The 24,172-nt window shown below is 35.6% G+C and overlaps 1 protein-coding gene across 5 annotated transcripts in view; it reads left to right on the top strand.

Moving 5' to 3' along the window:
* Nucleotides 1-23,118, top strand: part of ANO5 (anoctamin 5) — a 105,926-nt gene extending 82,808 nt beyond the window's left edge. For 4 of the 5 annotated variants that reach the window (XM_033205855.1, XM_033205853.1, XM_033205854.1 and 1 more), the window contains 5 exons: nt 4,108-4,238; nt 12,617-12,822; nt 14,401-14,579; nt 15,908-16,013; nt 19,344-23,118. In XM_033205855.1, the coding sequence (XP_033061746.1) occupies nt 4,108-4,238; nt 12,617-12,822; nt 14,401-14,579; nt 15,908-16,013; nt 19,344-19,565 (844 nt within the window). In that variant the 3' untranslated portion in view covers nt 19,566-23,118. The remainder of the gene's footprint in view (nt 1-4,107; nt 4,239-12,616; nt 12,823-14,400; nt 14,580-15,907; nt 16,014-19,343) is intronic. The other variant, XM_033205850.1, reaches the window with a different exon arrangement.
* The last annotated feature ends 1,054 nt before the right edge of the window (nt 23,119-24,172 follow it).

Genomic DNA, 24,172 nt, shown 5'->3' with positions numbered 1-24,172 from the left:
GACCATTTAATTTAAGACAGGTGCAAAAACAATTCATTGATGAAAGAGTAGGCTTTTTTGTAAGTGGTGTTGGAACAATTGGACATCCCATATGCAAAATAATAAAAAGCTATGTGAAACTTACAACTCGTTTATAAATGAACTCAAAATGGATTATAGACAAAACTAGTTTTTAAAAAAGCAAGGAAGTGATTATTTTAAAATTTAAGATAATGGCTATGGACATGGGGATTGAAGAATTTATAAATGGAATGAAGCACATGAAAGAGCTTCCGAAATTTCTAGCCATGTTCTCTTTCTTGAACTGGGTGATCTCTTTTCCACTGTGACTTCAGTTACTGTATGCTCATCTGTTTGATAGTGTCTCAGAAATCACAGGTGCTTTTTCAAACTCTTTACGTCATTCATTTTTCCTCTTTGTGTTTTAGCTTGAGTATAAGCAATATATAAATGTTCCTCTTAATCCACATTTGCTATAGTACTTCATACTGTCTTATTAATTTTTGTCAACTGGGGGTTATAAATGATATCTCATTTTAGTATAATTTTTTATGATTAACAACACGAATAAGCATTTTTGGCCATATTTGTTTCCTTTTCGATTAAATGCTTGTTCGTGTTGTTTAACCATTTTCCTACTTGTCAATCTTTTTTTCAATTTATTTCTATGAATACTTTTAAACTTCTGGTTACTGGTTTTTGTTTATTTGCTTCTTTTTTGGTTATATATGTTGAAAACATTTTATTCTAAGATAACTGTCATCTTTTTATTTTTTAATAGTATGTTTAGGTCACAGTGTCACAACCACAGAATTATTGATATAATTCTTAGTTGTGGGGTACGGGTTATCCTTTGCATTATAAGATGTTTAACAGCATCTTTGGACTCTATCCACTAGATGCCAGTAACCCATCCCTCTCCAGCTGGGACAACCAAAATATTCCCAGAGAGTGCAATTGTGTCACTGTGGGCAAAATTACTCCCAGTTGGAAACCATTGCTTTAGATGCACAAAATTACATAACTTTAATATGGTAGAATTTATCAATCTTTTATTTTGTGGGTTAGCATTTTTAAACAGTTGTTTAAGAAATATTTTCCTACCCGGGATTATAAGACATTTTCATTATTATTTCCTATCTCTGTTAAAGTTATGCCAAAAGTAAGGTTCTAGGCAAAATACTGGATATGCAGATGTACTGATAAAAAGTTACATGGAAATACACAGACATACACAAAGATATTCTCATATTCTTACTTCTAAATTTTTAACATTATTGTTTTTCACTTTCAAATTCTAAATATATAGGGACAGGATTTTTACGTTTGATATGAGATACAAGTCTATTTTGTACATATATGTGTATATATATCTATAAACTATATATTGTATAAACCCTTATATTACCATTTATTGAAAAGTTCCTTTTTCCTGTGCTCCATCATCTACAATACTATTCATCTACATACAATATTATCTACAATACTTTTTATGCCATATAAACACCGTCCACATGCCATATAAACACTATCTACATGCAATATAAATACTATCTACAATTATACCAAGTGCAAGGCTATTTCAAGTTTTCCATTCTATCCCAAGATTTGTTTATCCCTGTACCAGTGCAACAATCTCTCTCTTTTTTTAACTGTTAAGTTCAGAGGTACATGTGCAGGTTTGTTACACAAGTAACTTGTGTCATGGGGGTTTGTTGTATAGACTATTTTATCATCCAGGTATTAAATCTAATACCCAATAGTTATTCTTCCTGATCCTCTCCCTCTTCCCACACTCCACCTTCTGATAGGCCCCAGTGTGTGCTGTTCCCCTCTATGTGTCCATGTGTTTTCATCATTTGTCTCTCACTTATAAGTGAGAGCATGTGGTATTTGGTTTTCTTTTCTTGCATTAGTTTGCTAAGGATAATGGCCTCCAGCTCCATCCATGTTCCTGCCAAGAACATGATCTTTTCTTGTTCTTTTCTATGGATGCCTAGCATTCCATGGTGTATGTGTACCACATTTTCTTTATCTACTCTACCACTGATGGACATTTAGTTTGATTCTATGTCTTTGCTATTGTGAATACAGTACTACAATCTCTTAATTAATACAGTTTTCTAAGTCTTGATATCTAGTAGGGCAACATTTATCAACTTATTTTTTATCTGTAGAACTGTCTTGGCTATTCTTGGCCTTTTATCAATCTATATAAATTTTATAAACATCTTGTCAGATTTTACATGGAAAAATAATTTGGCTTTTTCATTGAAATTATATTTTAATTGTTTCAATATAAACAGTTGAATTTTTAAAAATAATACCAAGCCTTCTTACTCGTGAACACTTAAAATGGACTTTAATGAATTCTAATAAATATTTTAAACTTCTACATATAGGTCTTATAAATCTTTTGTCACATCAATTTCTAGGTAGTTTTTATTTGCTATTGTAAATGATATCTTTTTAAAAATATATATGTTTTCTACGTGTGTGTTGTGGGTATACAGGAATGAAATATATTAATAAATCCTAATATTATTTCTAATTATTTTGTCTGACTTCACTTGGGTTTTCTATTCAATCACATCACTGTTAATAATCACAGATTGCTCCTTTATTTCCAATGATTTTGCCTTTCTTATTTTATTTTATGGCTAAGATCTCCAGTAATCTTGAATGTGATCATGCAAATTCTTATTTTGTTCTTGATTCTAAAGTGAATGCTTCAGACTTTTCCCTATTATGAATGATGTTTGCAGCCTGGTGCATTGGCTCATGCCTGTAATCCCAACACTTTGGGAGGTTGAGGAGGGAGGATCGCTTGAGCCCAGGAGTTCAAGACCAGCCTGGGCAACAAAATGAGACCCCATCATACAGAATAAAATTTAAAAATTAGCCAGGCATGAAGGCACATGCCTTTAGTCCCAGCTATTTGAGAGGTGGAGGCAGGAGAAAAGGTCAAGGCTGCAGTGAGCTGTGGTTGCACCACTGCACTGCAGCCTGAGTGGCAGAGTGAGACCCTGTCTCAAAAAAGAAAGAAAGAAGACAGACGTAGAGGAAGATAAAAGGAGAGAGAGAAAGAGAGAGAGTGAGAAGAAGGAAGGAAGGAAGGAAGGAAGGAAGGAAGGAAGGAAGGAAGGAAGGAAGGAAAGGGAAGGGAAGGAAGGAAGGGAAGGGAAGGAAGGGGAAGGGAAGGAAAAGGAAGGAATGAAGGAAGGAAAAAAAAGAAAGAAAAAGAGAAAGAAAGAAAGAGAAAGAAAGAAGAAAAGAAAGATTAGGAAGGAAAGAAAAAAGAAAGAAAGGAAGCAAGAAAAAGAAAGAAAGAAAGAAAGGAGGAAGGGAGGAAGGAAGGAAGGAAGGAAGGAAGGAAGGAAGGAAGGAAGGAAAAGTTTGCCCTAGGATTTTAGTAGATATTTCTGATAAGATTGAAATAATTTTTTTTCTGTTTCTACTTTTCTTTCCTAAGTAGGTTTTAATAGGTCCTTAAAATACATCAAATGCTTTTTTCTGCATCAATTGAGATGATTTTATATTTTTCACCTCAAACCAGTCAATATATTTATTGATTTGTTAATTTAATTTTCTTTTTTAAAAGTCTCTTTTTTAAAAAAGTAATACATTCTCATGATATGTCATCTTTTTATATAGCATGGAATACAGTTGGTTAAAATTTTGTTTAATGTTATTGCATTTATTTTCACATTATTTAAGTCATTTCCTATTATAATCAATTTCATATTTGTTTGAATTTTCTTCTGAGCATCATGACAGCATCAGGATTAGTAAGTGGTTTTTAGTGGTAACCCTCTCCTCCACTTATTCCTTAGCCAAGCTGTCTCTGAGTAAATATATTTCTCTGAACAGAGTAAAGATTGTCTTATTTTCTCGATCACCCTAATAAAGAACTCTTGACTTCGGCATGTATCATGAAAAGAACACTAGATTTTGATTTGCGCTTTGGCTGGAGTCATTTCCCTTTGCTCTGTGATCTTAAGTTTTTCAGTCTCTAATTTCTGCTAGTTTCCAGATCTAACACTCTGATTCTCTGATCGTTTTCTTGTTAGTTATATTTCATATATTAACTTTTATCATTTCCAACAGCTTGGCTTTGAATTGGTGGAGACGCCGAAAAGCTCGGACAAACTCTGAGAAGCTGTATAGTCGATGGGAGCAGGATCATGACCTTGAAAGTTTTGGACCCCTTGGGCTTTTCTATGAGTACTTAGAAACAGGTAATTTGTAACCGCTGTTTGAAACATAGAGTCGGCAAGAATGAGTGGTTTTTTAGCTCCTGATATTTCTTTCTGCCTTGCACGTGGTAGGTGTTCAATAAATCACTGGCTGATTGGCAAAAACGATAAGTGGAGGGATATAAAGAAAACTTGTTCCCTATTTCCCTGTTCCATCAAACAGACTGCAGAATAACGTTTAGTTTCAAAACACCAATCTCAGAGACATAATTCCTGTTAATTGAATGTTAATATTGTTGAACCAAATCAAGTAAGAGTCGTTTTTTAACACCCATCTCAAATTCGCTTTGATGGCTATTTCTCCATTTGTTTGCCTCAGTGACAACTCAAAGACAAAATAAGTTGCTTGGAGAAATTTCCAGAGTTTGACTTGCAATTAGTATATGTCCTTTCTGTGAGGCTAAAAGTAAGGCTAAAAGTGATTATGTAAGGGAAATACAAGCTGAACACAAGAAACATCCAAAACACTGCAAGGTTTGAATAGAGAAGAGACTCTTGAGGAGCAAATTTCAGAGAGATTTTTCTGGGAACTGCTTATATGGTCTGCTCAGAGTGTTTTATCTCAAGCAACTTTCTCTGTTTCTCTCATAGAATTAAGGAAATTGTTTGTTTGTTTGTTTGTTTGAGACAGAGTCTTGCTCTGTCACCCAGGCTGGAGTGCAGCAGCCCGATCTCGGCTCACTGCAGCCTCTGCCTCCTGGGTTCAAGCGATTCTCCTGCTTCAGGAGATGGTCTCGATCTCCTGACTTCATGATTCGCCCACCTTGGCCTACCAAAATGCTGGGATTACAGGTGTAAGCCCCAGTGCCCTGCCAAGAAAATAATTTTCTTACCTTTCAAGGCCCGTAAAACCATGGTAGAATACATGAGATGATCCAAAATTCTTCATGCTTCTCCAGTGCAATACATTTATGTGACACATGGATTGAAATATAAATTTAGGACAAATAGAATCTATTTTATACAACTCTTTGTAAACTCAGATAATCTTTGCTTTATAAGGTGATAAGGCTATAATTTTTAATTAATTGTGTAAGTTTCAAATGAGTTTGCACATATCTGCATCAGAGATTATTACTGAAATTAAAAAGTTGAAACAAAGGTTTCTTAAGATTGTTTACCACTTATTAAGACATAATTAATTTATTCTGAAAACTTTATATATTATCTCTGATTTTGAAACAATTTTGCAGAGTATTCATTATTCTACACATTTTATTGTTGTGGATTCTGAAACTTGCATAGTTTAATAAGTTTTTTATGGACCACAAAGATTTTAGGTAAAGATATTAGATGTGAACCTAGAAAGTTCATGTTGCTTCTACATAATACTTCCTCTTCATTTTCTATCTCATAGGTTAGGTAGAGAAAGCAGGAAAAAAAGGAAGTGAATATGTACTTTTTTCACTTGGTAACAAGACTGATTCAGTCAGATGAGAGAAGCTAAATTCCAGAAACATTTGAAACGTATTTAAAAGTGGAGGAATAATGGAATTTTTTTTTTCACCTTTAATGGAAAGCCATTTCCATTAAATGGCTTTTTATTTTTTTTCTTCAATCATTTGGGAAGCTTGGGCTGTTAGTTGTATGGGTTCTTTTACCCCAAACATTGTTGTAAACAAAAGAATAAAAGTGTGGGGATAAGCCAACTTACACAGGTGTGGTCGTCTGTTGAGTCTTAATGAGGACAGAGAATAAAAGTTATTTAGAAAGATGTCATGATAGTAAGGAGAATCAAGACCTTAACAAATTTCTTATTCTAGAAAATGTATATTTCCTTTTCCAGCACATACACACACACACCCAGCTGGCTGCTGGGAATATACAAATGAATCAGTCATTATGCCTGATCTCAAAAAGTAGATTGAATCTAAGATGGCAGAATAGGAACAGCTCCAGGCTACAGCTCCCAGCATGAGCGAAGCAGAAGACAGGTGATTTCTGCATTTCCAACTGAGGTACAGGGTTCATCTCACTGGGGCATGTCAGACAGTGTGTGCAGGACAATGGGAGCAGCCCACCGAGCGAGAGCTGAAGCAGGGCGAGACATCACCTCACTTGGGAAGTGCAAGGGGTAAGGGAATTCTCTTTCCTAGCCAAGGGAAACCTTGACACACAACACCTGGAAAATCGGGTCACTCCCACTCTAATACTGTGCTTTTCCAAGGGTCTTAGCAAACGGCACACCAGGAGATTATAACCTGTGCCTGGCTCAGAGAGTCCCATGCCCACTGAGCCTCCCTCATTGCTAGCACAGCAGTCTGAGATCTAATTGCAAGGTGGCAGCGAGGCTAGGGGAGGGGTGCCTGCCATTGCTGAGGCTTGAGTAGGTAAACAAAGTGGCCAGGAAGCTCGAACTGGGTGGAGCCTACCACAGCTCAAGGAGGCCTACCTGCCACTGTATACTCCACCTCTGGGGACAAGGCATAGCCAAACAAAAGGCAGCAGAAACCTCTGCAGATTTAAATGACCCTGTCTGACAGCTTTGAAGAGAGTAGTGGTTCTCCCAGCATGGAGTTTGAGATCTGAGAACAGACAGACTGCCTCCTTAATTGGGTCCCTGACCCCTGAGTAGTCTAACTGGGAGGCACCCCCGAGTAGTGGCAGACCTCACATGGCTGGGCACCCCTCTGAGACGAAGCTTCCAGAGGAACGGTCAGGAAGCAACATTTGCTGTTCAGCAATATTCACTCTTCTGCAGCCTTCGCTACTGATACCCAGGCAAACAAGGTCTGGAATGGACCTCCAGCAAACTCCAACAGATCTGCAGCTGAGGGTACTGACTGTTAGAAGGAAAATTAACAAACAGAAAGGACATCCATACCAAAACCCCATCTGTATGTGACCATCATCAAAGACCAAAGGTAGATAAAACCACAAAGATGGGAAAAAAACAGCAGAAAAGCTGAAAATACTAAAAATCAGAATGCCCCCCCGCCCCACCTCCAAAGGAATGCAGCTGCTCGCCAGCAATGAAACAAAGCTGGTTGGAGAATGACTTTGGCAAGTTGAGAGAAGAAGGCTTCAGACGATCAAACTTCTCCCAGCTAAAGGAGGAAGTTCAAACCCATCACAAAGAAGCTACAAACTTTGAAAAAAGATTAGATGAATGGCTAACTAGAATAACCAACGTAGAAAAGTCCTTAAATGATATGATGGAGCTGAAAACCATGGCATGAGAACTATGTGATGAATGCACAAGCTTCAGTAACCAATTGGATCAATGGGAAGAAAGGGTATCAGTGATGGAAGATCAAATGAATGAAATGAAGCGAGAAGAGAAGTTTAGAGAAAAAAGAGTAATGAACAAAGCTTCCAAGAAATATGGGACTATGTGAAAAGGCCAAATCTACATCTGATTGGTGTACCTGAAAGTGATGGGGAGAATGGAACCAAGTTGGAAAACACTCCGCAGGATACTATCCAGGAGAACTTCCCCAACCTAGCAAGGCAGGCCAACATTCAAATTCAGGAAATATAAAGAATGCCACAAAGGTGCTCCTCGAGATGAGCAACTCCAAAACACATAATTGTCAGATTCACCAAAGTTGAAATGAAGGAAAAAATGTTAAGGGCAGCCGGAGAGAAAGATCAGGTTACCCACAAAGGGAAACCCATCACACTAACAGCAGATCTCTCAGCAGAAACTCTACAAGCCAGAAGAGAGTGGGGGCCAATATTCAACGTTCTTAAAGAAAAGAATTTTCAACCCAGAAATTCATATCCAGCCAAACTAAGTTTCATAAGTGAATAAATAAAATCCTTTACAGACAAGCAAATGCTGAGAGGCCTGCCCTACAAGACCTCCTGAAGGAAGCACTAAGCATGGAAGGGAACAACTGGTACCAGCCACTGCAAAAACATGCCAAATTGTTAAGACCATTGATGCTAGGAAGAAACTGCATCAACTAACAAGCAAAATAACCAGCTAACATCATAATGACAGGATCAAATTCAACAATATTAACCTTAAATGTAAATGGGCTAAATGCTCCAATTAAAAGACACAGACAGGTAAATTGGATAAAGAGTAAAGACCCATCAGTGCACTGTATTGAGGAGAACCATCTCACATGCAGAGACACACATATGCTCAAAATAAAGGGATGGAGGAAGATCTACCAAGCAAATGGAAAACAAAAGAAAAGGAAGAGGTTGCAATCCTAGTCTCTGATAAAACAGACTTTAAACCAACAAATTTCAAAAGAGACAAAGAAAGCCATTATATAATGGTAAAGGGATCAATTCAACAAGAAGAGCTAACTATCCTAAATATATATGCACCCAATATAGGAGCACCCAGATTCATAAAGCAAGTCCTTAGAGATTTAGAAAGAAACTTAGACTCCCACGCATTAATATTGGGAGACTTTAACACCCCAGTGTCAACATTAGACGGAGCAACAAGACAGAAAGTTAACAAGGATATCCAGGAATTGAACTCAACTCTGCACCAAGTGGACCTAATAGACATCTACAGAACTCTCCTCCCCAAATCAACAGAATATACATTCTTCTCAGCACCACATCGCACTTATTCCAAAATTGACCACATGATTGGAAGTAAAGCAATCCTCAGCAAATGTAAAAGAACAGAAATTATAACAAACTGTCTCTCAGAACACGGTGCAATCAAACTAGAACTCAGGATTAAGAAACTCACTCAAACCACTCAACTACATGGAAACTGAACAACCTGCTCCTGAATGACGACTGAGTACATAACGAAATGAAGGCAGAAATAAAGATGTTCTTTGAAACCAATGAGAGCAAAGATACAACATACCAGAATCTCTGGGACATCTTTAAAGCAGTGTGTAGAGGGAAAATTATAGCACTAAATACACACAAGAGAAGTCAGGAAAGATCTAAAATTGACACCCTAACATCACAGTGAAAAAAACTAGAGAAGCAAGAGAAAACACATTCAAAAGCTAGCAGAAGGCAAGAAATAACTAAAATCAGAGCAGAATTGAAGGAGATCAAGACACAAAAAACTCTCCAAAAAATCAATGAATCCAGGAGCTGGTTGTTTGAAAAGATCAACAAAATTGATAGACCACTAGCAAGACTAATAAAGAAGAAATGAGAGAAGAATCAAATAGACACAATAAAAAATGATAATGGGGATATCACCACCAATCCCACAGAAATACACACTACCATCAGAGAATACTATAAACACCTCTACACAAATAAACTAGAAAACCTAGGAGAAATGGATAAATTCCTGGACACATACACTCTGCAAAGACTAAACCATGAAGAAGTTGAATCCCTGAATAGACCAATAACCGGCTCTGAAATTGAGGCAATAATTAATAGCCTACCAGCCAAAAAATGTCCAGGACCAGATGAATTCACAACCAAATTCTACCAGAGGTACAAGGAGGAGCTGGTACCATTCCTTCTGAAATTATTCCAACCAATAGAAAAAGAGGGAATCCTCCCTAACTCATTTTAGGAGGCCAACATCATCCTGATACCAAAGCCTGGCAGAGACATAACAAAAAAAGAGAATTTTAGACCAGTATCCCTGATGAACATCGATGCAAAAATCCTCAATAAAATACTGGCAAACCGAATCCAGCAGCAGATCAAAAAGCTTATCCACCATGATGAAGTGGGCTTCATCCCTGGAATGCAAGGCTGGTTCAACATATGCAAATCAATAAACGTAATCCAGCATATAAACAGAACCAAAGACAGCACATGATTATCTCGATAGATGCAGAAAGGGCCTTTGACAAAATTCAGCAGCCCTTCATGCTAAAAACTCTCAATCAATTCAGTATTGATGGAACATATCTCAAAATAATAAGAGCTATTTATGACAAACCCACAGCCAATATCATACTGAATGGGCAAAAACTGGAAGCATTCCCTTTGAAAACTGCCACAAGACAGGGATGCCCTCTCTCACTACTCCTATTCAAGACAGTGTTCGAAGTTCTGGCCAGGGCAATCAGGCGGGAGAAAGAAATCAAGGGTATTCAGTTAGGAAAAGAGGAAGTCAAATTGTCTCTGTTTGCAGATGACATGATTGTATATTTAGAAAACCCCATTGTCTCAGCCCAAAATCTCCTTGAGCTGATAAGCAACTTTAGCAAAGTCTCAGGATACAAAATCAATGTGCAAAAATCACAAGCATTCTTATACACCAATAACAAACAGAGGGTCAAATCATGAGTGAACTCCCATACACAATTGCTTCAAATAGAATAAAATACCTAGGAATCCAACTTACACGGGATGTGAAAGACCTCTTCAAGGAGAACTACAAACCAGTGCTCAACGAAATAAAAGAGGACACAAACAAGTGGAAGAACATTCCATGCTCATGGATAGAAAGAATCAACATTGTGAAAACGGCCATACTTCCCAAGGTAATTTGTAGATTCAATGCCATCCCTATTAAGCTACTAATGCCTTTCTTCACAGAATTGGGAAAAACTACTTTAAAGTTCATATGGAACCAAAAAAGAGCCCACATTGCTAAGACAATCCTAAGCCAAAAGAACAAAGCTGCAGGCATCACGCTACCTGTCTTCAAACTATACTACAAGGCTGCAGTAACCAAACCAGCATGGTACTGGTACCAAAATAGAGATGTAGACCAATGGAACAGAACAGAGCCCTCAGAAATAATACCATACATCTACAACCATCTGATCTTTGACAGACCTGTCAAAAACGGGTAACGGGGAAAGGATTCTCTATTTAATAAATAGTGCTGGGAAAACTGGCTAGCCATATGTAGAAAGCTGAAACTGGATCCCTTCTTTACACCTTATACAAAAATTAATTCAAAATGGATTAGAGACTTAAATGTTAGACCTAAAACCATAAAAACCCTAGAAGAAAACCTAGGCAATACCATTCAGGACATAGACATGGGCAAGGACTTCATGTCTAAAACACCAAAAGCAATGGCAACAAAAGTCAAAATTGACAAATGGGATCTCATTAAACTAAAGAGCTTCTGCACAGCAAAAGAAACTACCATCAGAGTGAACAGGCAATCTACAGAATGGGAGAAAATTTTTGCAATCTACTCATCTGACAAAGGGCTAATATCCAGAACTTACAAAGAACTCAAACAAATTTACAAGAAAAAAAAACCTCATCAAAAAGTGGGTGAAGGATGTGAACAGACACTTCTCAAAAGAAAACATTTATGCAGCCAACAGACACATGAAAAAATGCTCATCATCACTGGCCATCAGAGAAATGCAAATCAAAACCACAATGAGATACCATCCCACACCAGTTAGAATGGCGATCTTTAAAAAGTCAGGAAACAACAGGTGCTGGAGAGGATGTAGAGAAATAGGAACACTTTTACACTGTTGGTGGGACTGTAAACTAGTTTAACCATTGTGGAAGACAGCATGGCAAATCCTCAAGGATCTAGAACTAGAAATACCATTTGACCCAGCCATCCCATTACTCGGTATATAACCAAAGGATTATAAATCATGCTACTATAAAGACACATGCACACATATGTTTATTGCGGCACGATTCACAATAGCAAAGACTTGGAACCAACCCAAATGTCCATCATGACAGACTGGATTAAGAAAATGTGGCACATGTACACCATGGAGTACTATACAGTCATAAAAAAGGATGAGTTCATGTCCTTTGTAGGGACATGGATGCAGCTGGAAACCATCATTCTCAGCAAACTATCGCAAGAACAGAAAACCAAACACCGCATGTTCTCACTCGTAGGTGGGAACTGAACAATGAGAACATTTGGACGCAAGAAGGGGAACATCACACACCAGGGCCTGTCGTGGGGTAGGAGGAGAGCGAAGGGATAGCATTAGAAGATAAACCTAATGTAAATGACGAGTTTATGGGTGCAGCACACCAACATGGCACATGTATACATACGTAACAAACCTTCACGTTTTGCACATGTACCCTAGAACTTAAAGTATAATAATAAATGCATACATACATACATGCATACATAAAAGTAGATGGGCTAGCAAGATTGAAAAACTTGGTTACCTCACTAAATTGCTAATACAAATGTAAAGACTAGACAAGCATAAATCTAAACTTAGCCCATAATAAAAGGCAAAGAGAAATAGATTTTCTTCTAACAAGCATATTTCTAAAGGAAGAGCAAAGAAGGAACTCAGCCATGCATATCCAGTTTCTTCTTCCAGTTCTGGCAAGCAGGTAAGTCCCCTGTGGAGAGGAAGAACTGGACAGACAGACAGAAGCCTGAATTGTCGTATTCGTGTGGATCACTCCAAAATGAAGGAAGTAGCAGGATTTAGGCAGGGTGTTCTTGTCTTTCTCCTTCACAATAATGACTTCATGCCTTTGTCTTTTCTCTACAGTTATTCAATTTGGATTTGTTACACTATTTGTGGCCTCTTTTCCTTTGGCTCCTCTTCTTGCTCTCATAAATAATATTGTAGAGATTCGAGTGGATGCCTGGAAACTTACGACTCAATACAGGAGAACTGTAGCTTCTAAAGCTCATAGCATAGGTGTTTGGCAAGACATTCTTTATGGAATGGCTGTCCTTTCTGTTGCAACTAATGTAAGTGGACCTATTTCGGTGGGGTGACTTTGTATTTCATTTTGGGGGGCACGGGGAGATGCGAATGATGCTTAATCTTTACATTGATTTCATCATGGTGATACTTTATAAAGCTAAAACATCCCAAAACTGTTAAGCGCTGACCAATATAGAAAAACCGATGTCATGCAAACTCTTAGAAATACAAGAACAATTATAAAATTACTCTCATTAAAGTATGACACAGTTTCACAGCATGTGACAAAGTAGACAGAAAATAAGTAACAGTATAATGTGTTTGGATAAAATAATTAAAAAATGATTATATTTGTACGTGTATACTACAGAGAATGTACATTTACCTGTTATGTTTATGAAACACTTAAAATGTAAGAAAAATAAATTTCCCAAAGTATAGCTTTTACAATGCATTTTCACTTACAATATACTTCACAAATTGAAGTTGATAGTAAGATAATCAAAAAAGAAAATCTAATACTTTTAAGTAGGATTCATATAAGAGAAAACAGAATTGAAATCATAGAGCTTAATTTAAATGAAAGCCTATAGGAATGAGCCAAAACCACTATTACAAAAAACTGCATTGCCATACATTTTTAATTATTAAAAGAAGACTGGAAAATGAGCTGCGTATATAACTTAAGACACTATCAAAAACTGTAAATCAAATTGATAGAAAGTAGTAAAAAAGAATAAAGATGTAATCAGAAATAATCAAATTAGAAAACAAAAAGTGACATAATTCCTAAGTAAATCAAGAGCTAGACAAAGTAAGTAAAACTCTGGAAAAAAAAGTATGAGAGACTGCTGTGTACCAATTTACTCCAATAAATTTTGAAATATATTTGAAATGACCACTTGTTTAGAAAGCAAAAATTGTCAGATCTATTCACTAAGTAATAGAAAGCCCTAATGGACCATTAGCCATAGAAATTACATTAGAATTTTTAAAGCATAGCACTAAAAATACAGGTGCCAGAGCCAGGTGGTTTTTAATGGACATATCTAACCTAGAAGAAATATGCTATTTATACTATTCCAGAACTTAGGAAAGGATGGGAAAATATCATTCCCATGGAATCAAATGCTGAAATTAATTGCACTGAACTGTGAGAAATTTGCAAACACATGATATTCAGTTTCTTCATTCCTTTCCTGTTAATCTCTTACACACACACACACACACACACACACACACACACACACCCTGCAGTCCTAGCTCATTGGGTTAGTCTAAGAATGTGAATTTGGTTAAGGATTGTAGAACTGTGCTGTTAAACAATAAGAAATATAAGAAATAGCAAGGCTTGATGGAAAGAACATGGTTCTTGGAGACAGATATGTTTTGGTCTGACTCTCTACTTAGCCACTTTGTAGCTGTGAAATCCTGGAATACTGATCACACACTGTGAATGAGCTGTTTTGTGTTTCAGGACAAAGACTTGCATATTACTATGATTTATAATAGTATTTAATTATTTTGCATCTGTACAATTTATGGTACTGAGAGATGTACAAGTCAGACATTATTAAAACTAAATTGGCAGCCCATGATCTTCCTCTTTTTTTATTCTTTAGGCCTTTATTGTTGCATTTACGTCGGACATCATTCCCCGTCTAGTTTACTACTATGCTTACTCAACAAATGCCACGCAGCCTATGACAGGATATGTGAATAATAGCCTGTCAGTATTCTTGATAGCTGATTTTCCAAACCACACTGCACCTTCGGAAAAACGAGACTTCATCACTTGCAGGTGATTTGTTTGTTTAAGTTTTAGTTTTATCCTTTAAGTGTATTTCTTAAGTTATCTATTACCTTTATGTCTTACAATACAAAGGATTTTCTTAGGGCAACAAAAATCCTGTATAAATAAAGTGTATCCATTCTAGAATTCACACATTGTATGATTCAGATTTGAAAAGGTAAAATGGCAAAAACTAAGAGATTATGGGTAAAGATAACATTAATTTAACATTTTTTCTTTCTAATTTATCAAAAGGGTTTGTCACCAACAAGTGCCCCTTAGTCCAAAGCTGCAATAATCTATAGATCATACAACATTGTCATATTGTATATACATTTAACTTAATTGAATTTATCTGTGTCCTCAGAAAAGAGAGTGTGTGAGAGAGAAATAACAATATAATAATATGATTAGTTCACCACCTATCCTGCTAAGAGATTTTATTCTGTATAGGGAATATAAAATTGCATATGTGAACCTACTGTTTTTACACTCAGTGTATCATGTACTATGGGATCTTTTCACCATACAATTTAAAGACACACACACACACACACACACACACACACACATGCTTATCAAGGCCCCTTAATTTAAACCAGCTGTTTCATTTGAGACTCCAAAAAAAAAAAAGAGCAAAATATTGCAAGACAAGCAGACATTATTATATTGCTATACTACATATTTGAGTATAATGAAATCATAGCCTAATGTGTTTAAGAGCATGGCCACTGGTGTCAGATTTCTGGATGTGATTACCCACTAGCTGGACTAACTATTTCATTAGGACCAGTATCCAGTGACTTTGTAGAAGAGAATGAACACACAAAGTTGGACATTAAGAAAACTTCAGAATTGTGTTAGGAAAAACAAAGCAATACAACATCAGAACAGCCAAGAGAAAATAGAGTTTCAAGAAGATAGAAGTGGCCTATAATATTCTTATTTTTGAAAGTCAAATCGAAGGATTAATATATACCTGCAATTTAAGGATAGGACAGAAGGAAAGGATTGGCAGTGTTAAGGAATGGGAAAAGAGGAAGTGGAAGCAGCAAATTTTGAATAACTTATTTGAGAAGCTTGTCTTTGAAGGGCAAGAGAGAAGTTTCACTTGTGTGTTTCTTCTTAGATCTCTTTTGCATGTAAGTAGCATATACCCTGACTTTATGTGAACAAGAAAGATAAATGTTTCATAATATCGATTAACTTTGACCTGATTTTTCTGATCAACTAGACAGGTCTGTTAAGAGAAATAATAAGAAATTATATTAGGTCTCTCTAGTTGAAGCTATAACTTTTTTTTTTTTTTTTTTTTTGCATTTACGTCCACTTTTCAGGTACAGAGATTACAGATATCCTCCCAATGATGAGAATAAGTATTTTCATAATATGCAATTCTGGCATGTCCTTGCTGCCAAGATGACCTTCATCATTGTTATGGAAGTAAGCTGTTCTTAACTTTCATTCCAGTTACTCTCTTCTCTCTTTAGGCAGGTATTTCCAAAGGTAACCTCTCATCAAAAGTTAGCAATATCTCAATAAATTGTCTTGAAGGAAGTATTGTATTTGTTGTCATAAAAAGAACCTTAGGGATATTTTCAGTACAATGGATTGCCTATTACTCACTTATTGCTGTTGAACATGTCATGGGGACAGGAAAGGAAAGGAAAACAAATATGGTCTTTTTCCCTTGAAGTCAGGAAAAGGGGAAATAACCCATGGATTTTACAGAGTACCTATTATTTACTAGTTCCAGAGGCTGTATTAAATCATAACAATATTGTAAATTAGACCTTATCGCTCACCTTTAAAAAAGGAATCTGAGATTCAGCAAAAATAAGTAGCTGACTTAACATTAACTAACTAACATTAATGCTAGGTCTCAATGCCAAATGTGCCTCACTCCCAAATTTATACTCTATCTATTATTTTTATGCTTCCTCTCTTGTGGAATATCTAGTGTAATTATAGAGATAAGGCATGGAAGAAAAGGTAACCAATACAGAGGCAGTATTGGACAAAGTTTCAAATTGAGTGATACAAATCATGTGGCAAGAAGGCCGATCAGGGAGAGAAAAGTAAAATAAAGGCACTTTTTCACCCTGGAATAAAGCCCAATAAAAGACAATCCTAACCCAAGAACATGCATTCCAACCAGTTTCTGTTTAATTTGTTTTTATTGTTATCAAGGTTTCACATGTAATTTTAAAAATCAAATAGTTCTGCATGTCAAAAAAACAAAAGAGCAATCGTACATAATATTCCTGCCTACCCTAAAATCCTAATATCCAAATTAAACATCTCAACCTCATTCTTCTAGTAGTTACCCTTGTATGGCAAAAGAACATGATTTCGCAGTTATGTATTTTTAGTTTTTAGTTTTAGGTATCAATTACTGACAGTCTACTTTGGCAGATCTCTCACATACACACCCACACAGAGAGAAAGAGAGAAGGAAAAAAAAAACTTTCTCTTTCTCCTACTGCTCAATAGTTAAAGCATTTTTTGGTCTTATTCTGAAATTCAAAACCTCAGGAAAGAGGAAGTATTTTTGATAACTTATTTAGCAGCAATATATAATCTAATTTAAGGCTATTGATAGCTTTTATTTATTATTTTTAGAGTGACTCTTCATTTACTTTGCTGCAGAAATATTTAAGTGTTTGATACAGAGTGCCACCTGAGACCCTGCTGTTTATACACTAAATTACATATTTTTGATATTTAATCTCAATTCTGAAATATTTCTGTCCATCAGAGTTTTGAGTAAGATGTTTTATATAAATACAATAGTCAGGGTTTATAAATTATGACTTTATAAATATTAGTCACATCTGTTTCCTGTCTTACATTCTGAACATATTTCTTTTATTATAATATTGCTTTTCTTTTCTCCCTCTGTCTCTTAGTTCTTTGTGAATTTATCAGTCTTTCATTCCAACATTTTGCATCAGAAGTTTAGATCACCTTCAGCCAGTAAATTACTTCAGGAATTCTTTTGTTTTAATTTATTTATTATTTACATTAATTTTTTTGTAATAATTGCAGACTCCCACCAAGCATCATCCTGGGACTTCTCTTCATCTTGTCTTCTATTGGAGACTATATTTTCTGCAATCTATGTTTCTCACATTTTTGGTTTACTAACTTATTTTGGTGAAGCACATCTTCCAGTAATATCTGAGGAAAAATTATGGGCTGTCCATTTTTGAGGAATTGAATATTGAAAATTTCTTTTCTTTCCTTACATGTGATTATTTGGAATAGAATTTATAATTAAAAATTGTTTTCTTGAAAAAATTTTAATCAACATTATTTTGCTATTCCTGAAGTTTTGAAGACATTGTTTCATTTTCATTCAGCTTCCAGTATTGCTACAAAATGCAATACTATTCTGACTCCCCAGTCTGTGTGTATTATCTATTTTTAAAATCAATAAGGTTGTAGGATTCTCTCACTAGCCCCGTTTTTATGAATCTTTACAAGGTGGTTCTTTGCTATTTGTCAACATTCATTGTTTTAAACACTCATTGAGCCCCTTAGATCTAAAAACGTACTTACGCATCAAGTTGAGACAATTTCCTGGCATAATTTCTTTGATAAATTTTTTTCTTTCTTTTTGCTGTCTCTCTGGAACTGCTGTTACTCAAATTTACACTTCCTAGTTTGAAATTCTAATTGTTTTCTCCTCTATGAAAACCTGGATTAATATATTTTTAAAAATTCTGCTTTTTTCTTTTACTTCCTTTCCTTATGTCTGGCTCTTTTTTTTTTTTTTTCCACGTCAGAGACTTTCCTACATATTTGGTGGTTCTGCTCATGTTTAAGAGTGTGGCAGTGAAAAGCTGACTTTAAGCATTTTGTGCAAACAGGAGTGATGTCACTTGGTGGGTTTCACCATAGGTTGATAAGGTAGTGAGCTGACATTTTCATTGGATCCTTACAAAATTTTGATATCCACAGTTCTGCTTTTATAGAATAGTTACTTTTCCCAGAGAAAACTCTTTAAATCTGCCTATTGAGATATTTTGTGGCTGCCTGTGTTCTAAGACCTGAGCAAGGCAGTGGGGACTAAGTATCTCACAGTTCATCGTGCTGAATTTCACTGTTTTTACTTTTTCTTTTCAATATGTTTTCATACATCCACTGTGTCCGGTGCCCCTGGATTCACAGCTTTCTGGTATAATTTCTGCAGAAAATAAACTCTTCAGCTGCTTCCAGGGTATAGTATGGAGTAAAAGAATACCTGGATACAGATGGGAGAAAGGCTCCGAAAATTCAAGTGCTCCTTATGCAAATTTTTATCTAATCCTCTTGTTTTCAACTCCAACTCACACTAATACCTTCAAAAGTCCTTATTGCCTTCTTTCCTGAACTTTTCTGACAATCTAAAACAAAATTGGCTTTTGTCTTTTTGGTTTCCACTGTCAGTCACCACATCATCATTTGCAAGTTTGCTAGCCTGTTTCAGTCTTTTGAGTCTAATTCCTTTATAAATATTTTACCAGCTTTTCAGGAAGGAGCAGTGATAAAGAGTATATTCAATAATCATGTTCAACTGGAATATTGCTAGTTACATATTTAAGTATATATTTATTTGTTTAATGTTGATCTTTGTATGAAAGTTCTAGGACAGGGACCATATCTTCTTGCTTGCCTTTCTACCTCATATGTTGAGCAGTTTTTTAAATAAGTGAAATGATTTTTAAAGACTTTCTGCTGAACATGTGACACCTCTAACAGCATCTAATCTTTCCTTTATATTTCCTCTAGCATGTTGTGTTTTTAGTTAAATTTTTGCTGGCCTGGATGATACCTGATGTTCCAAAAGATGTTGTGGAGAGAATCAAGCGAGAAAAGTTAATGACTATCAAGATTCTCCATGATTTTGAGCTCAACAAATTAAAAGAGAACTTGGGGATTAATTCTAATGAATTTGCCAAGCATGTCATGATTGAGGAAAACAAAGCACAGCTGGCTAAATCAACAATCTAATCAGCGTAATGAGGAAGCAGCAGGTGGTCTGCCTTACTTCACTTTTTCCTCTGGGTTTAGGGCCAGAGGTCAGAAGCCATGTGTCAATATTACCCCCTTTTTTTTTTTTAACTCCAAGTTTTTATACACTTTTATAGAGGCCAACTTTGTGATGTTGGAAATGTACTACTTCTCTGCTTCACTGGCTGGGCCCTTTCCAGATGTTGTTTTCTGAGGTGCTGTAAATGATTGTTGAAATTGCAGGTAGAATCAGAATACTGGGAAATTATGGAGTCTTGCAGTTTAGTAAGAAACACTGGCCTTGGGCTGTCCCATCACTTTCCAGTGCATCTGTTTATTTTTATGGTCTTCTCTTGGGTTATTTGATACCTCCTTCCCCATTAAGAAAAATGTTGGGGCAAAAAGAAAGGGATCAAAGAGGCTGACTGAGCCCTGTATATCCTATCATTTTAAAATGTGCAAATGAATTGCCAAGATCAGATGACATAAGAAAACTCACACATTAAAGTGTTAATGGATCATAGCAGAGGTTTATTCCTGACACATTCAACTACAATCAGAATCCCAGATCGTTCTTCCCGGTAAATGCAGAATTCCTTTTCTGGAGACTGGAATTTTGGGTTTCAACGTAAAACAACTTGGTTCTTAGAGATAATAATTTGGTCATAATAGTTTCAAGACTGATCTTATCTGGAAAACAACATTATGAAGCTGTTAGATTGCTTCAGGTTCTCAAGCAAAGATACAATACAGAAGTAAACGTGTTTTCTTAGTAGTTAATGGATGCAAGACAATGTATATTGATTAATTTGTGGATTTTAATCTAGAAAATTGTTAAATTTCTTAAAAATCACTTTTCTTCTGGAATGCCAATTTCACATCATGAAGCCTTTTTGTATAAGTTAGGTACAAGTTGTTTATGATAAACATTTCTTTGCTTTAAAATAATTGCAAAGCTTTTAATAAGTTTACAATCTTTTCTATTGATGTGTCATCTTATACAATGCTCAGTGCCTTGTTCCAATACCTCTGACACAGAAGAAGTCATGTTGTTAGCTAGTGATTTGATGTGATGTAACATCTTAAATGTAAGCTTGTCTTAAAGAAATTGTCAGTATAACAGCAACCATAGACTTGAACACCAAAAGTGAATCAACCAACTAAGAATGAGTTCATAGACTTAATAATCTAAGGGGTAAAAATGTTTGTTGAATTATTCCTCTCAAATTTAGGCTTGTGTTACATGCACAAAAATCCTTGTTCTTTTTTCACTTAAAAAGAAAACTAAGTATATATAAATTTGTGTACCTATACACACACATATCTATATAAATAATTATTAGCACTAGAGTGATACAGTCAAGTTATGTAGTATTTGAATCTCTAGTTTCAAATTATAATTCACCTCCAAAAGAATATTGTTTTATAATCACACACATAAGAAATTTTATCACAATATTTAAAACTAATATTTCATTATCTAATGGTAATAAATTATTGTGGTACTGCCAATATTAAATATATGGCAGATGGTATTAACTACTGATCAATAGTAAGCATATAGAACTGGGGATTATGGATTTTATAAACTATGAGACAGTCAGCCCAGTTTGGACTGGGACTAATGCCCGGTACTCATTTGTCATCCACTGAGTAGACTTTATGAATATTTTTGAGTAATTTGAAATGATCTCATTATTGTAAGATGATTTCATATGTAGAGTCAGAGTTACCATGATATCTGCCACCAATGCAGGATTTTTGGTATGTCAAATCAAATTCTCCATTGCTTCAGTGTAGAGTGCACACAGCTCATATTGCTTCCTTCCTGGGTGCTGATAAAAATAAGAAAGAGCATGGAAACTGGTTTCTTGAATATAAGCTTTAATTTTTAAAGCTTAAAAGTATTCATAGAGCTAGACTGTATGATAAATAAAGACAAATTTAATTCACAAAGTTATCTGTACAATGCAATTTTAAAATATACCAACTAAATTTTGGGTTTCTGGAAGTGTATGGAGAAAACAGCAAGGGAAGAAATTGTTTTTAAGATGAGTAAATAATTCCCATGATTGATAGATATTTTCCTTTTAAAATGTTATGGACTGATATTTTTTATTCACATTTAAATTTCTTACCAAGAAGTTTATCTTTGTTTTTCAGGTTTAAAAATGAAATACAGGTATTCCTCACTTGCCTGAAAGCATGCTAACCAAAATCAGGAGCCAAACCAATTCAGATAGATGTGTCTCATCTAATTAAACCATTGGTTTTTATAGAAGGGCTGCATTAAGCGAGCCCAACCACCACATATAAGTTGATAATTACCAGTATGGCAGGTGATTATATCCGCTGACCAAGTGCATAGTTTTGTTTTGTTTTGTATTCACAATGTTCTAGGGAACATCTGAGATTTTATGTGAAATAAACTTTTAAGTGCCAAAGCCAAAACAATACTTAACTCTTTTCAAATGCCCTCTTTCATCCTTGCCTTCAACAATTTTCCTTTGTACACAGGAAGCAAAATCTACTTCAAAACATTTATTTTAGAGGAATCCATTAAGAAGGGAATGTTTTACTTAAATGAAATGCTGTCTTACATTTGCTGTGTCTTTTGACACTTCTTAGCTTTAATATTCTTCTTTTAACCAAGCCATTCTGCAAGTTATCAAAGAAGAGGAGAAGGAAGAGGAGGACAGATGAAGGTGATGGGAGATGAGAAAGAGTAGGAGGGAGGAAAGAATTATTTCCTTATGAATCCTGTGTGTGTTTCTTTGGAAGAAAGAGCTGTTCCGAGGAAGCTTGGCCCAGCTGCTGTTGATAAGAGGTATATCTCTTAACAAAGACACTTAATTAAAGCGAGAGAAAAGCTAAAGAAAATTTCATTGTGACAACTATTATGTGTCAAAATAAAACTTAGATTCCAAAGTGGAATTTGTAGCGTTGGGCGCTATGAGTAGGTATGGATCTCTGTTGACTCCAGTTGAAGGTGAGAAATCTGTAACAATCATTCAAAAAGGGAATCTATTATTTTGAAAGAAACTCTCATATTTCTTTTAAATTGTTAATAGTTGTTATATAACTAAGAATGTTATGAAGAAAAATAGCATTGCAAAAAGCACCATTGGTCAGGCTTACAAGTCAGCCACAGTGAATCGGTATAACTACTGTGTTATTTTTTTTCTAGACAAATTTTGACTCCTCTACTTTTATGTGTAATAATTCCAGTATTCTATTTATTTCAGCATTATGTGAAAAATGATGAGAATGTTAAAAAGAAAATAATAATGTGGTTTAATTGGTGTGAGATACCTGCTTCCATCTTCCTCAAAGGTTTGACTAGGTGTATCTCTCCTGTGTGTGCGATTATGTCCCCTGGTGTTAACCTAGGAAATGAGTGCTCCTTTTTAAAATTTCTTTCTTCCAAGTTTTTTTCTTCCAGGAAAAATAATATGCAGTTATGCAGGAAAAGCTGTCTTAAATAATGTGTCCATAAATCTCAAGAGAATCAAATTTACACAGTGAATAAAGTAATACTTAATATTAAACTACATTTTGACATGAACTCAATTTATTCCTACAGTAAAATGTTGATTTTTTTGGATTTTATTCCTTTTTGAGTCGTATTTGTTTAGAAACATTAAAATATATATATATATAAAACATGTTTAACTCATGAAATTACATGTTTTTGCACATGTAGATGTTTGCGTATTGACAATGCAAAATCCTTTAAGTAGAAAGCTGGATAATCCAGAACAATTTGAGAAGGTGGTAGTTTTTGTTGTCTTATTTTTACTACTTTGGAAGATAAGGGTGAACAGAAAGTCCCCCAAAAAGAAAAATTGCATGTTGAAAATTACAGGTAGTTAGATAGGCAATGAGCGGGGCAAGAGAGGGCTCCTGACACACTCACTAGGAATGTATGTGATGATTACACGATTATCATACTGCTTCTCTAAAAATGATAATTCTGCAACCAGGGAGAGGCAACCTCCTGATGATCCACACCTGTTAACATTAAAAGTGTTACTTGAATGCAGGCCCCAGGGAGAAGCAACTTCCTGGGCATGCATGTTAAGAGACAAAAATGGCAAAGTATGATCTTCCAGGCACACTCCACCTGAAAAAGGAAGAAAGCCTCAGATGGGCGTGAGTTTAATTCCAAAGGGTAAGGAGAGCACTGCAGATGCAGAAATTCCACACTAAGGGAAGAATCATGGAAAAGAGACAAGCTGATAAAGTCCCAGGATCATGGTTAAATGCCTCTTTTTTCTCCTTTGGAGCTTCAGGCGCCTACTTAGGTCTCCACGAATTTTCCTTTTTTTTGTTTTTTGGTTTTTTTTCCTATTCTAAAGCCTTTTAAAATAAAATCCCACCACTGCTCCAAAATGCCTTGGTCTATTTTTCTGCTTTTTGCCCCTCAATTGAATTCTTTCTTCTAAGGAGGCAAGGACTGAAGTTGCTGTGGACCCATACGGATTCGCCTCTGGTAACTCAGGGTAACTTGGATGTCTGCCACCGCTAACAGAAATAGCTCACACATATTTTTTCTAGTCCCATGTTTTTCATAAAGAAGTCCACAACCTTGTTCATCAGAATTATCT

The sequence above is a fragment of the Trachypithecus francoisi genome, unplaced genomic scaffold, assembly GCF_009764315.1.
Source record: "Trachypithecus francoisi isolate TF-2019V2 unplaced genomic scaffold, Tfra_2.0 Lachesis_group8, whole genome shotgun sequence".
Lineage (NCBI taxonomy): Eukaryota > Metazoa > Chordata > Mammalia > Primates > Cercopithecidae > Trachypithecus > Trachypithecus francoisi.
The sequence above is the reverse complement of the archived record's forward strand: the minus strand, read 5'-3'. Positions and strand labels throughout refer to the sequence as shown.